Source organism: Seriola lalandi, unplaced genomic scaffold, assembly GCF_002814215.2.
Source record: "Seriola lalandi dorsalis isolate HSWRI2012SDOR001 ecotype SW California unplaced genomic scaffold, Sedor1 jcf7180002054748, whole genome shotgun sequence".
Lineage (NCBI taxonomy): Eukaryota > Metazoa > Chordata > Actinopteri > Carangiformes > Carangidae > Seriola > Seriola lalandi.
In genome coordinates, this window is record NW_019525301.1 from 5,852,316 (window position 1) to 5,864,905 (window position 12,590).

Sequence of the window (12,590 nt, forward strand, 5' to 3'; positions counted from 1 at the left end):
TAAAACGCATGGATCTACAAACTGGCTTTACAAATAATCCTGGGAATGGTTTTTGGAACCATATTTTTATTTACCTCAAAGACACTGGATTAATAACAAGGATATAAGGATTCTATAATTCTGCAGTAGGTGGCGATAATGCTCCATATGGTTGCAATTTGCCATAGAAACGAAGAAGAAGAACACGTGAACTTACACAACAAGAAACGCATTAAACTTTACACGTTTTATTTTGAAGTTCCCGACCGGAAATATAGTAATGCATCGTATCGGTGTTAATACCCTCCCCCTACCGTCCACCCTCCTCCTCTCTGTAACCTTCATTACTGAGCAACTTCTTCCCCGTTTTCACCGTCAGATCAGGGATCCGGGTCACCTGGACAACATGTGGACACTTTTCTGTCTAATGTTTGAGTCGTGAAAGCTCACGCGGACGTATGGATACAGTTGGAGGTGACAACTGGCGGAGACGCACGAGGAGCTCGCGAGCGTGCTGCAGACGACAAACCAGAGCGCGAACTGACGAGTCCAGTGTGCTGCGGTGTCTGAGCGTGGGAAACACGGAAGAAGACCATGACATGGAGGAGGACACCGGCCTCTTCAAGCAGGGCAGCCTGGAGCGGAGGGTCATGGCACCCCGCTACAGCCTGCTGCAGGAGGTTGGAAGGGGAACATACGGCGTGGTGTATGAAGCGGTGGCCCGGAGATCCGGAGCTAAAGTCGCCGTGAAGAAGCTGCGGTGCGACGCACCGGAAAACGTGGAGCTGGCCCTGCAGGAGTTTTGGGCGCTGGCGAGTTTGGAGAAGCGGCACCAGAATGTGGTGCAGCTGGAGGAGTGTGTGCTGCAGAGGAACGGTATGGCCCAGAAAATGAGTCACGGGAACAAACGGTCCAAGCAGTACCTGCGCCTGGTGGAGACCTCACTGAAAGGTGAGTCCATCTAGTTCTCCAGTAGACAGGTAATTTAGGATTAACTGCTGCTTTTTGTTGGCCGAAGTCAAGACACAGCCCTTCACTCTCCAGACACGGTGCTGTTGTAGCACAGAGGTTTGGTTTTTGTCCCATATATCAGATGCAATCACAATTAGTTGGGTTTTTAAATACCGTTCTGGTTTCCTACCCAAATCAGGAGGCAGTTGCTCGGATTTCGATTCTAATTGACTGTATTTAATGTATTTGCCATATAATAAATGGCAGTGCTGAGCTCTTTCTAGTATCTGATGATCAGGGCGGATCAATTATCAGTTTCGGTATGTTATCGGTTCCAGCTCACTGGTCCTTCAGTGTAACCCAGATGAGAATGTTTAATGTCGGTGGTGTTTGTCTAAAGCGGATCTTCACTGGCCCTACAGCAGCTATTACATGTCAGGTTTAGTGTGTGTAGCTTTGTTTTATGAAATTTCCCCCAGTCAGAACTGTTGTTGTCGCCATGACACTGGCTCGTTGGGGGATGGGCAGATTTTGTGAGGGAGCTCCCGAGGCTGAGACTCACTAAAATGGAGTCCAGACTGTTGGCTGTGTCCAGAGGTGTTTCTGTGTATGTCACAGTCACTGCACCACGTCAACAACAGTGTGTGTTGTCTTCATCTGTTCATCAGAGCAGCATTAATGATCTGGATTTATGATCAGACTGTGATGGACAGTGATTTATCTCAGCTGTCCACACTAACGTTTTCTCCACACACAATATGTCCCATGTTAGTGTGCTTTTATTGTTCTTATACTTGATATTGCTTATCTGTCACAGTTGTTTTTACATTTTTGAGTTATTGTTTCTGGTATTGTGTATTTGTATGGTCATCAGTGTCCTTGGAAGGACACTGATCACCTGAGTGCACTCAGTGGTGTTTCCTGTATAAATGAAGGTTTGACTGAATGAATAACACACTGTAAGTGTTACCTTTTTAGATCATTTGCTCACATCTTAGCCATCGAAGTCAGTCTGCGATAAGGACACATGTTTAGGTCGTATGTATATTGTAGGCTCTGACTCTGTATCCAATCTCTGCTGAAGATGTTGGGTCAGGATTAAGTATCTTCCTCAGTAACTAAGTACATTTACTGAAGTACAATATTGAGGTATTTGTACTTGGTTATTTCCATTTTATGTTGCTTTCACTACAGTTCAGAGAGAAATATTGAACTTTCCAGCTCCTATAATTATTTGATAGCTTTAGTTACTTGCTATAGATGAAGATTTTACACAGTGAATAGTGTATCAAATATTTAAAATCCAGATGAAACCAGTGGTTTCCAGCCTCTTCTGGCTCCTGGTGTCTTACAAACATGAGAGTGTGGCTGGTCAGGTCACAGTTCAGATATCTGAGTTAACAGCTTCAAAACACATTGATTTTTTCCTCTAAACTTCTCATGTGGTCTCATATCAACAAATGTTCAAATCTAATCTTTCAAACCTAATGATGTCATATATAATAATACATCAGTCAGTTATACTTTCTAATGGACTGTTTTCACATTGTTCTTTTGGTATTTTTACTGAAGTTAAGGATCTGAATATTTCCATCATTGATCAGGAGGTGGAGCGGTTACCTCCACCAATGATGTCAGGTCTGGACGGGGCCTTTTCAGGGGTAGAGACCAGAGCATTTTACTTGTCGAAACAACAATCAATAGTTCTCTTCATTTTAATTCATCTGTGTTTTTTAAGGTTGTGATGTTATTTGAGGAAGAGTCCAGGGCGCAGTGTCACACATGTCTTATTTTTTTCCCCATCCCACATTCAGTGAAGAACAGTATCAGGGTCACAGCCAATCAGAGGACAGGTGTGACCAATGAAAAGGTTTAGCAGATTGGACCCCTGCCCACGTTGTTGTGGTCATAGTCCAGGTAGCTGCAGTTGCACCTTGTTACCTGAAATCTGCTCCTCAGTCACTGGCCTGTGTGCAGCATAGCCAGTCTGTGAATAATTTGTCTCACTGTCAGTCATTACTGATGAACTTTTAACTCCTCTGCTTCACATATTGTTCTTGTTGGAAACCTATAATAACACATTAGAGAAGCTGTCTTGTAACTCAGACACTGTCCACACAGAACCAGGCAGGACATGTCCAGTGGGACTGGAGTGGTACCTGTGCAAAGGGTTCTCAAGTGCTTCTTCTGTAGCTGGTGGTCTCATGTACTTTTTCAGTGACGCATCCAAATCATCATCAATACATGTTCCGCTTTTAGTGAAATATGTGGTGTTGTGTTACACTGCATGACTGTGTGAGTGACTGGTATGTGTCTGTTCCAGGTGAGAGGGTGCTAAGTCCTCCAGAGGAGCCGTGTTACCTCTGGTTCGTCATGGAGTTCTGCGAAGGTGGAGACCTCAACCAGTTCATCCTGTCTCGGCGACCCGACCCACGAACCAACAACAGCTTCATGCTCCAGCTGACCAGCGCAGTCGCTTTCCTGCACGAGAACAACATCGTCCACAGAGACCTGAAGCCAGACAACATCCTCATCTCAGAGAAGTCGGGGACTCCGGTCCTCAAGGTGGCCGACTTCGGCTTGAGTAAGGTCTGTGCTGGTTTGGGTAACGCCAGCGAGGGCAAGGATGGTGAAGATAAGAACAAAAACGTCAACGTCAACAAGTTCTGGTTGTCGTCAGCGTGTGGTTCAGACTTCTACATGGCCCCCGAAGTGTGGGAGGGCCACTACACTGCCAAGGCAGACATATTCGCCCTGGGCATCATCATCTGGGCCATGCTGGAGAGGATCACTTTTATCGACGCAGAGTCTAAGCGGGAGCTGCTGGGGACATATGTGAGACAGGGAGCAGACATTGTGCCGGTAGGTGAGGCACTACTAGAGAACCCAAAGATGGTGCTGAGCATCCCACAGAAACGCAGATCATGCATGTCTGACGGCGTGAGGAAGCTGCTTCAAGACATGCTTGCCGTCAACCCTCAGGATCGGCCCGACGCCTTCGAGCTGCAGGCCAGAATGGACCAGGTTATGTGTGCTGCGTGACCCTGGACTGCACTGTTTTACAGGTACCTGTGTCTTTAAATAATGAGCCCTGACTGTTGGGATATCTGCCTAGTCTCTGAAGCACTAGAACAGTTTAATGTGCTAATACTGCCTGTACAGTGACTGTGTTCACATGTCAGCTGGGAGTCTTTCCCTCTTACAGATGATTTTATCAGTTGTTTTCTCATCAAACATAACATATACACATAGATGCTTGTTTTAACACTGGACTGTGAAGCTTTAAAGTGATAGTTGGTGTTATTTGATATGAGATTCAGATCAGCGCTCCCAGTTAGGAGATGAAGCAGGAAACGCCGGCACACCAGCAGAGCTATGTGCTGCTATGCACGGGGCCAGCAGAAAAAAATGTGTTTTAGACGGCCACTAAAACTATCCAATATCCATTTAAATGTATGCTTCATGTAGAAAACAGCACTTTCCTTTGGTACTACATTTTTTTCAACCGCTGAACTGCCATATTCCTATGCACAAGCACACCTACATCGCACACTGTATAACACCGCTTTCTACATCACTCAGCTGACCTGCGGCGTAATACAGTGCTTGCAGCAGTTGAAAAAATGTACTAAAGGAAAGTGCTGTTTTCTACATGAAGCATACATTTAGTAATATTGCATTGTTTCGGTAGCCATTTTCTAAAAGTGTCACGTTTTTCTGCTGGCCACGTGCACAGCAGCACATAGCTCTGCTGGTGTGCTGATGCTCCCAGCCGTCTCTCCTAACTGGGAGCGCTGATCTGAATCTACTGCAGGTAACACACCCACTATGCATGACTACCTCATACAGCCCCACATCAAATAAACCCAACTATCCCTTTTTAATTGCTTTGTAAAATCTATAGCATTCCTGGAGAGCTCAGATAAAGAGAGTTCAACTTTGCTCACTGTGCAGTGTGTATAATTAGTGTATATATCTGTAGGTTTCAGCCTCAGGGAGACAGTCATCATTATTCAGCTTGTTTCAGGACTGATCTCAGGATCACTTTGCTGCTCTGTGATTCAGCTACTGTTGATTTTGCTCTGTCATCCTGTGATGTGGTCCAGGTGAGACATAAACATGTGGACGAGACACTCAGTAGGTCACTGTGATGTGCAGCCTCTTCTCAATTGAGTCCCTCCTACAGAGAAGAATGTGGTCTGTGACATGCCAGCTGCAGGCTGGCACAGTGTGGGGGGCTGACCCTGGTCTATGGTTGACCTGAATGGGTCAGCACATGTTATTCAACCCTCCTCTGTGACCTTTGACCATTTCTGTCCACACCCACTTCAAGACTGTAGCAGTCTCCTATAGAGTCCTTCAGAAAATGAGTGCAGTTTTCCCCATTTTTAATTTTTAATTCAAAACAACTGTAAACACTTGATTTCTGGTGTCATTGGATAACATGTTGACAAGCTCGTATTTTAACTTGGTCCTTTGAGACTACGTGAACAATAATACTTTTCATTTTAAAACTAAATTGATCTCCGTCCAGACAAGTATTTCAGCTCTTTACCACAAATTATCTCCATCCACACTAACACACCTGAAAACACATCGCATGACCATTCACCTACACTGAGCATGTGCGAACTGGTGTAAACAGGAAGTAGATTGTCTACTCTCCTCAGAGACATGACTCAGTCAAACTGGGACTCACAGTCAGGTTCTCATCGGCAGGTTCTCATCCAAAAATGTGTAAATTCACAACTTTTTTCACAGACTGAGAATCTCTCATCAACATGGTTTTTTATATCTGTGCGACACTGACACGCTCCTGTGCATCTACATACTGACCTCTGTGGTGTGATGAAACCTGTGGACAAACGGGCAAAAACTCCGAACTATGTCAAATGAAAGAAAACCAGGTTAATGATCTGGATCATGTTATACTGTAATAATCATCAGGAGATTCAATGCTCTGAGTCCTTGTCAGAGCCTCAGTGCATTCAGCTGCGTTCGGCTGTGTGTTCAGGTGTCAGTCAGTCACATTTGCAGTGTGAGCTGTTGTGGCATGTTCCCGTGTTTGTGTGTGTAAGTGAATGTTATAGAGTGAGGGTGTGGTCGTTGTGTGTTGCCCAGGGCACATATGTAGTAACTGCAGTGACTGGTGTGTGTTCTGGTGTTGTCAGTGTGTGAGTGTTTGTTGTGCTGCAACTAACTAGGACACCCCTCATGCAACCAAAGCCCCCACCGCCCCTGGGGCCTGTGTGTTGAAGAGACTGAGTGAGCAGGTAGTGGCTCTTCCTATAGCTTTCTACATGATGGTGTATGATGGTTCTCTGGGTTGCCCTCTGTGATGTGTGATGACTGTCAGACCTTTAGCCCTTGATTGTTCTGCCTTCATGAGCCTTCCTCTTGTAGGGGGATGGTGACAGTGCACATGAGCGGGGTGGGAGCTGCAGACAGACCAACAGACCGTCACTCTTCTTTCTGCAGAGTCAGAGCAGGTCAGTCAGTCCACTGAGGTTAAATTAGTCAGGCTACGTCCATGTTACTACCTTTTCATTTTAAAATGCCGGTTTTCAAACGAAAACTATCTTCATCCAGACTAACACACCCGAAATCATACCTCATCAACCACCTACACTGAGCATGTGCGAGCCAGTTTAAACAGGAAGCAGATTGACTTCATTGCAGTTGATTAGTTGCAAAAAATACTACAAACATGGCACAGTAAAGACAGTTGTGTTGTTAGAGTATAGAATCTAACTGAACAAAAGACAACAAGGTCAGTAACACTGTAATTCATTATCATGTTGTATTCACCACTCGTAGTTAGGGTTGCGCGATATGAAAAAAATCATGTTACGATTATTTTGGCTGATATTGTGATGTGCGATTTCAGTTTAAATGATCGTTTGAATTTAATTTTCACTGAAAAAATAATAAAAATGTTGATGTGCTTTTTGTTGGTCTTGTACCAAACAAACATTTTTCCTTTACATCTGGAGAATATGATTTGTAGGCTGGGGGGTCTTTAGCACCACACTTATGGTGCTAACAATACACAACAATGTGACACATTTTACCTTTATCAAAAAAGGTTTTTGTAGCGCCTGTGATTTGGATATTGCACTTGGCCATGTTGCAATTTCGATTACATTTTGATTAATAGTGCAGCGCTACTGGTAGTTGAGGCTGATGAGAGGCAATCAGGTCCGACCGTGGGTGTCTACGTCATCATTTCCAACCCAGAGTTTTCAAAATAAAAGACAACCCAGAGTTTTCAAAATAAAAGACAACCCAGAGCTTTCAAAATAAAAGACAACCCAAAGTTTTCAAAATAAAAGACAACCCAGAGCTTTCAAAATAAAAGACAACCCAAAGTTTTCAAAATAAAAGACAACCCAGAGTTTTCAAAATAAAAAAACAACCCAGAGTTTTCAAAATAAAAGACAACCCAGAGTTTTCAAATTGAAACACAACCTCATAGTTTTCAAAATGAAACAGGGCCAGCAGCATTTCCAAAAGTCTGTTTTTTGAGAAGTGTGGACAGGAGGAGGAAATGTAGCAAAAAAATATAAAATGTTGAAAAGCCTTTTCATACACACTGGTGTAAAAGGTAGAGAAGAGGTGACTCCTCCTTTAGAACATGAAGGACCATTTAAACTGTGTGTAAAGCAGCAGGAGTTCAGAGCACATTAGCTCAGTAAAAGAGCCCTGTTATCAGCAGCAGAGTGTTGTGTTGTATTCCTGTGGGTGAATCCAGACCTCTGCTGTCCAGATTCTGATGCTGCATGACGTGATGAGTCAGCACTGTCCATTAAAACATGTTGTCTCTATAGGCTGCAGGGTAAAGCTCTAAATCCCTGCCTGCCTTTAAGTCAGTTATGTAACATTAGGAGAATCTATGACACAAATTGTGTGTAGCCCCCCACATGCTGCAGGTCAGGTCTAACAAAGGACTATTAGTGCTGGACGATTCAGCACCAACCAGCTACAGTGTTGGCCTGTGACCTCAGTGAAACCCCCCCACACCTCACCCCTTTAATAAATCCCTTAATGGTTTTCATCATGTCAGCTGTACTCACTGTTGCTATAGTTACACCATCCTTTACAGGTTCTGTAGAATCTGGAGATTTTCTCTCTGCTGCTGTGTTGGATCTGTGTCTCTCTGTGTGCAGCCTGTTGTCAGTTGCTGTGTGTGTGTAGCAGGCAGGGCACTGCAGTGGGCACTGCTGTTTGGTGCAGCAGTGTGGTGTTAAAGCACTGACTCAGCATCTCTGTGTTTACAGGCTGCTGCAGATTCTCCTCCTCACAGCACAGTAAGACTGTTTCAGAGTCTGGCTGTGTGAAAAAGCTGGCTGTGACAGAGCTTCAGTGTCTCCTCTTGTAACACAGCTGCTGCCAGATGTTGTGCAGCAGAATAAGAATGAGTCAGGAGACACTGTTAGAGCTCAGAGTAAATGAGTGAAGCACTTCACTCTGCTGCTCTTCTCTTAGAGGCTGAGAAGCAGCAACTGAAGGATGGTTCAAGTCACTGAACTCTATAACAGCTCTGTCCTCTGTCTGTGGAGACTGTGCTCAGTCCAGCAGAGTTTCCATGGAGTCACTCACTTTTACACAGACGTCAATCCGGCTCTGTGCCAACCTCCACTGCCAGGTTAAAAGCCATTTCTACAGACTGATGGGGTGGAATAAAGGCACAACATTCCTGCCTTGAATAGGCTATGTAACAGGAACTAGTGTTTACTGACACATACACACAAAGAGGACAAAGTTTCCTGATGTGGAAACACATTCCAGAGAAACCATCTTGTCAGAGTTGCTGTTTGAAGGTACTGATGTGATCATGAGACATGGAGGATTTATTTCTGTGCTCTGCAGCAGAATAATAAAATTTTAAATTGTAATATCATGAAAATCCTCCTGAGACATGGAAACTGGTCTGATGTTGGTGGTAGAGAAAAGGTCGAAGGTGAGTAATTCAGTGAAAGCAGGTTACACATTTCAGCAGTCAGCGCGCTCACATGCACTGTAGTAACCAGGTTGTACATAAAGGCCTGTAATCAGAATACTCCTCCACCGCTTCCTGATTTAGTTTCATCTTTCTACAGATGTGACGCTTGAGCAGTTTGAACAACCTGTTGCTATGGTCTGTTTGTTTGATGGTTGTTGTTTTCCTGTGTCTCTGCAGACATGTCTCAACCTGGAGCTGCTACATCACCAAGGGTCACCTGTGCTCACCTGAAGACTGTGAAGATAATGGAGAAGCAAACGAAGCAGTTGGTCCTGCAGTGTGGAGGCTGAAGTGGAATGATTGTTTTCTGTGGCGTTGTTTACAGCGAGGCCTTGTGCGAGTCCTGATACAGACCGTTTGTCCCGCCCCCAAGAGAAGCATCAGGTCTGTTTTGACCTGATGATGCCAGACCTCCATCACAGAACAGAGGTCTGGAGAAATCCCACAGGAGACAGTGATGCTGTGTGTGTGTGTGTGTGTGTGTGTGTGTGTGTGTGTGTGTGTGTGTGTGTGTTCTCCCTAATAAAAACACTGTAACGTCAGACACACTCTACTGGGAACGTTGATGTGAGGAAGGTTTTGTTCTTTGTGTTGCTTTGTCAGTTCAGTGTGTGTTGTGTTGGACGTGTCACTGTGCTGACAGTCCCTGCTTCCTGTTGGAACAGCGGCACTCTGTTAACATCAGTGCCATGTATTGTCCCACTGAGATTTGACAGGAAATGGTGTCACTGCCCTTCTTCTGTGGTTGGGTTTAAATTTCTCCAGATGTCTGTTGGTTTACAGGTGGAGGATGACACAGGAGGGTGATCTGTAGAAATCCTTTGTCATTGTATACGTAGTTTTATATTACAGTAGTGGTATGAATCATGATGTAATCAATTTTCCACAAATTCAATCCAGACTTTTGGAATATTGTCATGAAAAGTCCTGTTCATTGGGTCACAGCCTCATCTGTAATGTTCTGATGCTTTTAGTGACACAGTTACATTAATTAGCCATTGGATCATGTAATAGTTTTCAGCCTGGGTTTTTACTGTCATGTTGAATCCTCTGTCCAGAGGATCAATGGAGACTCACAATCTTCCATCAGGTACAACACATTACAATCATAAATGTGAAAACATGAGTTATTAATACAGGTTGGAATCATAAACACATCCTAGATTAGACACATGTGAGTGAAAGTTAATTTCTGGAGACTTTCATTTTGACTACATGGAGGTTATTTGTTAATCCGTCATCTTTAATTTCAGCTCTTTACACCTCTGGTGCCTTGAAACTGACAGGTAGTCAGGTGAGATTTGCTTGCTGCTATTTTATTTTTGATTTAATACTCCAGATACGTGATCCAAGGTATGTGGACGTGATGAGCCCCCCCTCCAAAATAAAAGTGAATAATATTGAGATTTGACATTAAGATAAATGTTTATCTGTTTTTCTGTGGCCCATGTGTTTGCTGAGCGATGTCGGGTTTTTAAAGGGAAGTGAAGGTCTCATGTTAAAGCAGCAGAGTCGCAGTGAAACCCTGCTCTGACCTGGATCTGTGTTTTGTTCGGATACAAGTATTGATAATAGTCCCAGGCCTGTGTGAAGTGACTGTGGTCAGAAAACGAATGTGAAAAAAAACTAAATCCTTCTTGGTGTGTTTCACAGTGGACTACAGCTTTTTTTTTTTCCTCAAACCAAATGTCAGAAGAAGAAGAAAACTTGGAGTTGTGTGTCGAACTGGGACCTGAGTCATTTAACAGAATCCTTTTGTTTTCAATTGTTCTACCTCATGTTTTTACACGTTCACCTTTTCCTTTTCTGAGCCATCGTTTCTTTTTCCAACACACACATTCCTCAGTTAGAAACAGAGCTGGCAGATCTCAGAGCAGCAGCTTGGTGTGTGTGCTGTTTCCCTCTCATTAATGATGTTTGAAAAGTATTGGATTGTGTCAGCGACACAGCTCAACTGTTTCTTTCTGTTATACTGCTGCATTGTGGGAACTAGGTTTACACTGATACAGATGTTTACACACCTTTAGCTCAGACTCACCTCAGCTCTCCTCCTGTGTCTCACCTGTGTGTGAATATTTGTGCGGAGTAGAAATGTTCATCCTGAAGTGGAGATGAGTAAATGATTATGTACGATTCAGAATTGCTTTTCTTGAATTTCATTGAGAGGAATGTACGCCAGATATCAAAGCAGACCCTTTCAGGCCCAGCTAGCTGCTAGATGTTGTCCTCTCCCGTCAGTCTGACTAAACTCTAATGACCCGTTGGTCATTTGTTTTACATGCAACACTCTTCTATGCAACCACCACCCCACCACCCCCTGACTCACTGTGGATCAGTGCAGGTTTGGCTGATCTTGTGTTGGTCATGTGCTTCTCATCCTAACAGGAACCAGACACCTGGATGTGGTTGTGTTCAGGTGACTTCACCTTAAGTCAGCAGGATTTCCAGTATGTGGTCGTACATGTAACTGAAGCCATTTTCTTGAATGAAAACCTGTTTTTTATTGCTGAATTTGTACATATCAGAGCTCTTTTTCAATAAAGATTGGAAATACCTCTCATCTGTGTGACTCGAGTGTGGAGAAGACATGGGAGGAATTTAGAGGCATGTTGTTTTCATGGTTACCTAGGTGTGCCCGTTTCACTTGTGCCCACATTATGTGGTCATATGGAAAAGTTGTATTTAAAATTGATGAAAGTACAATCAAAGGCTTCTTTTTATGGAACTCCTGTGACTCCATAGTTTCGCCTTAAAACAAACGTGAAAAAGTGGATCTAGATTTTCAAGCATGAAGAAAAAGTTCTTGGTAAGAACAATTTGAGCTAGTTCCCTTCTTCAATACCTGGTGGCTTCATGAGACTTTTGTGGGTTTTTTTTTTTGTTAGAATATAAAGAAGAGTGATAGATAGTTCATGTTCAAGAACATATAAACTTGTTTTCCAAATCTCTCCAGCAGCTGCCTCAGAGGTCCAGACTCTAGGGGGGGGCCCCAAAGACCCCAAGTTCACTAATCCAAGGCCCTGCAGTATGACCTAATGTTGAGGCCCTGTGTTGTAGAGACAGTCTTTGTCCACATCTAGTTGTAAGACTTGAAGAATTTAATTTGACACTGACATCAACATTAATGAACTTTTATTGTTTTTCATCATACTACCACAAAGTCATTGACAGGTAGTACGTCTGTAAAAGGGCGGGGGCCCCAGAAACGGGGGTCACCAAGCACCAGCCCTGATAGTTTGATGAACTGGTCTGCCGCTTGTGAACCAGGTGGAGGTTTCCTGCCGCAGCTCCAGCTGCTGAATAGATGATCTAGGTCATCCACTCCTGAAATATTACATTGACACAGGTGCAGTAATTATGTCACACTGACACAAGATCATGTTTCTGTGTCAAACCAGTCTGGTGAGCTGTGCACACTAGAGTTCACATCAGCACACCTGGCTAACACACAAACACAACACGGCCCATTAAACCTGCTCAGTATCATGTTAATGTGATCATCTCATCAGACTCGCACGTGACCCACGACCTCTGACTTCTGCTGTGTCAGCCTCAAAGTCATCTTCATTAACTTAATTAACTTAAAACACACAAGATCAGTCGTGGAGTCTGGAGTGTGAATAATTTCAATTATTAAACTTTAAATTTGATAAACTAG

General features: G+C 43.7%; 1 protein-coding gene across 2 annotated transcripts; it reads left to right on the top strand.

Annotated features, from left to right (window-relative positions):
* Window positions 1–290: 290 nt before the first annotated feature.
* Window positions 291–11,492, top strand: LOC111668660 (serine/threonine-protein kinase 35-like). 2 transcript variants are annotated; one of them, XM_087178868.1, is made up of 3 exons: window positions 291–930; window positions 3,254–3,995; window positions 6,334–6,874. In XM_087178868.1, the coding sequence occupies exons 1-2, from the start codon at window positions 438–440 to the stop codon at window positions 3,970–3,972; spliced, it is 1,212 nt and encodes a 403-aa protein (XP_087034994.1). In that variant the 5' UTR covers window positions 291–437; the 3' UTR covers window positions 3,973–3,995; window positions 6,334–6,874. The 2 variants fall into 2 exon arrangements, with proteins under 2 accessions (XP_087034994.1, XP_023280538.1); XM_023424770.2 differs by lacking the exon at window positions 6,334–6,874 and adding an exon at window positions 9,110–11,492 and having other exon boundaries at window positions 293–930.
* Window positions 11,493–12,590: the final 1,098 nt, after the last annotated feature.

Excerpts from the sequence above, each read along its gene's own strand:
- LOC111668660 (XM_087178868.1), top strand. The coding sequence starts at position 438 with ATGGATACAGTTGGAGGTGACAACTGGCGGAGACGCACGAGGAGCTCG. Across the intron at positions 931-3,253 it reads GGTGGAGACCTCACTGAAAG|GTGAGAGGGTGCTAAGTCCT; the intron begins GTGAGTCCATCT and ends TGTCTGTTCCAG.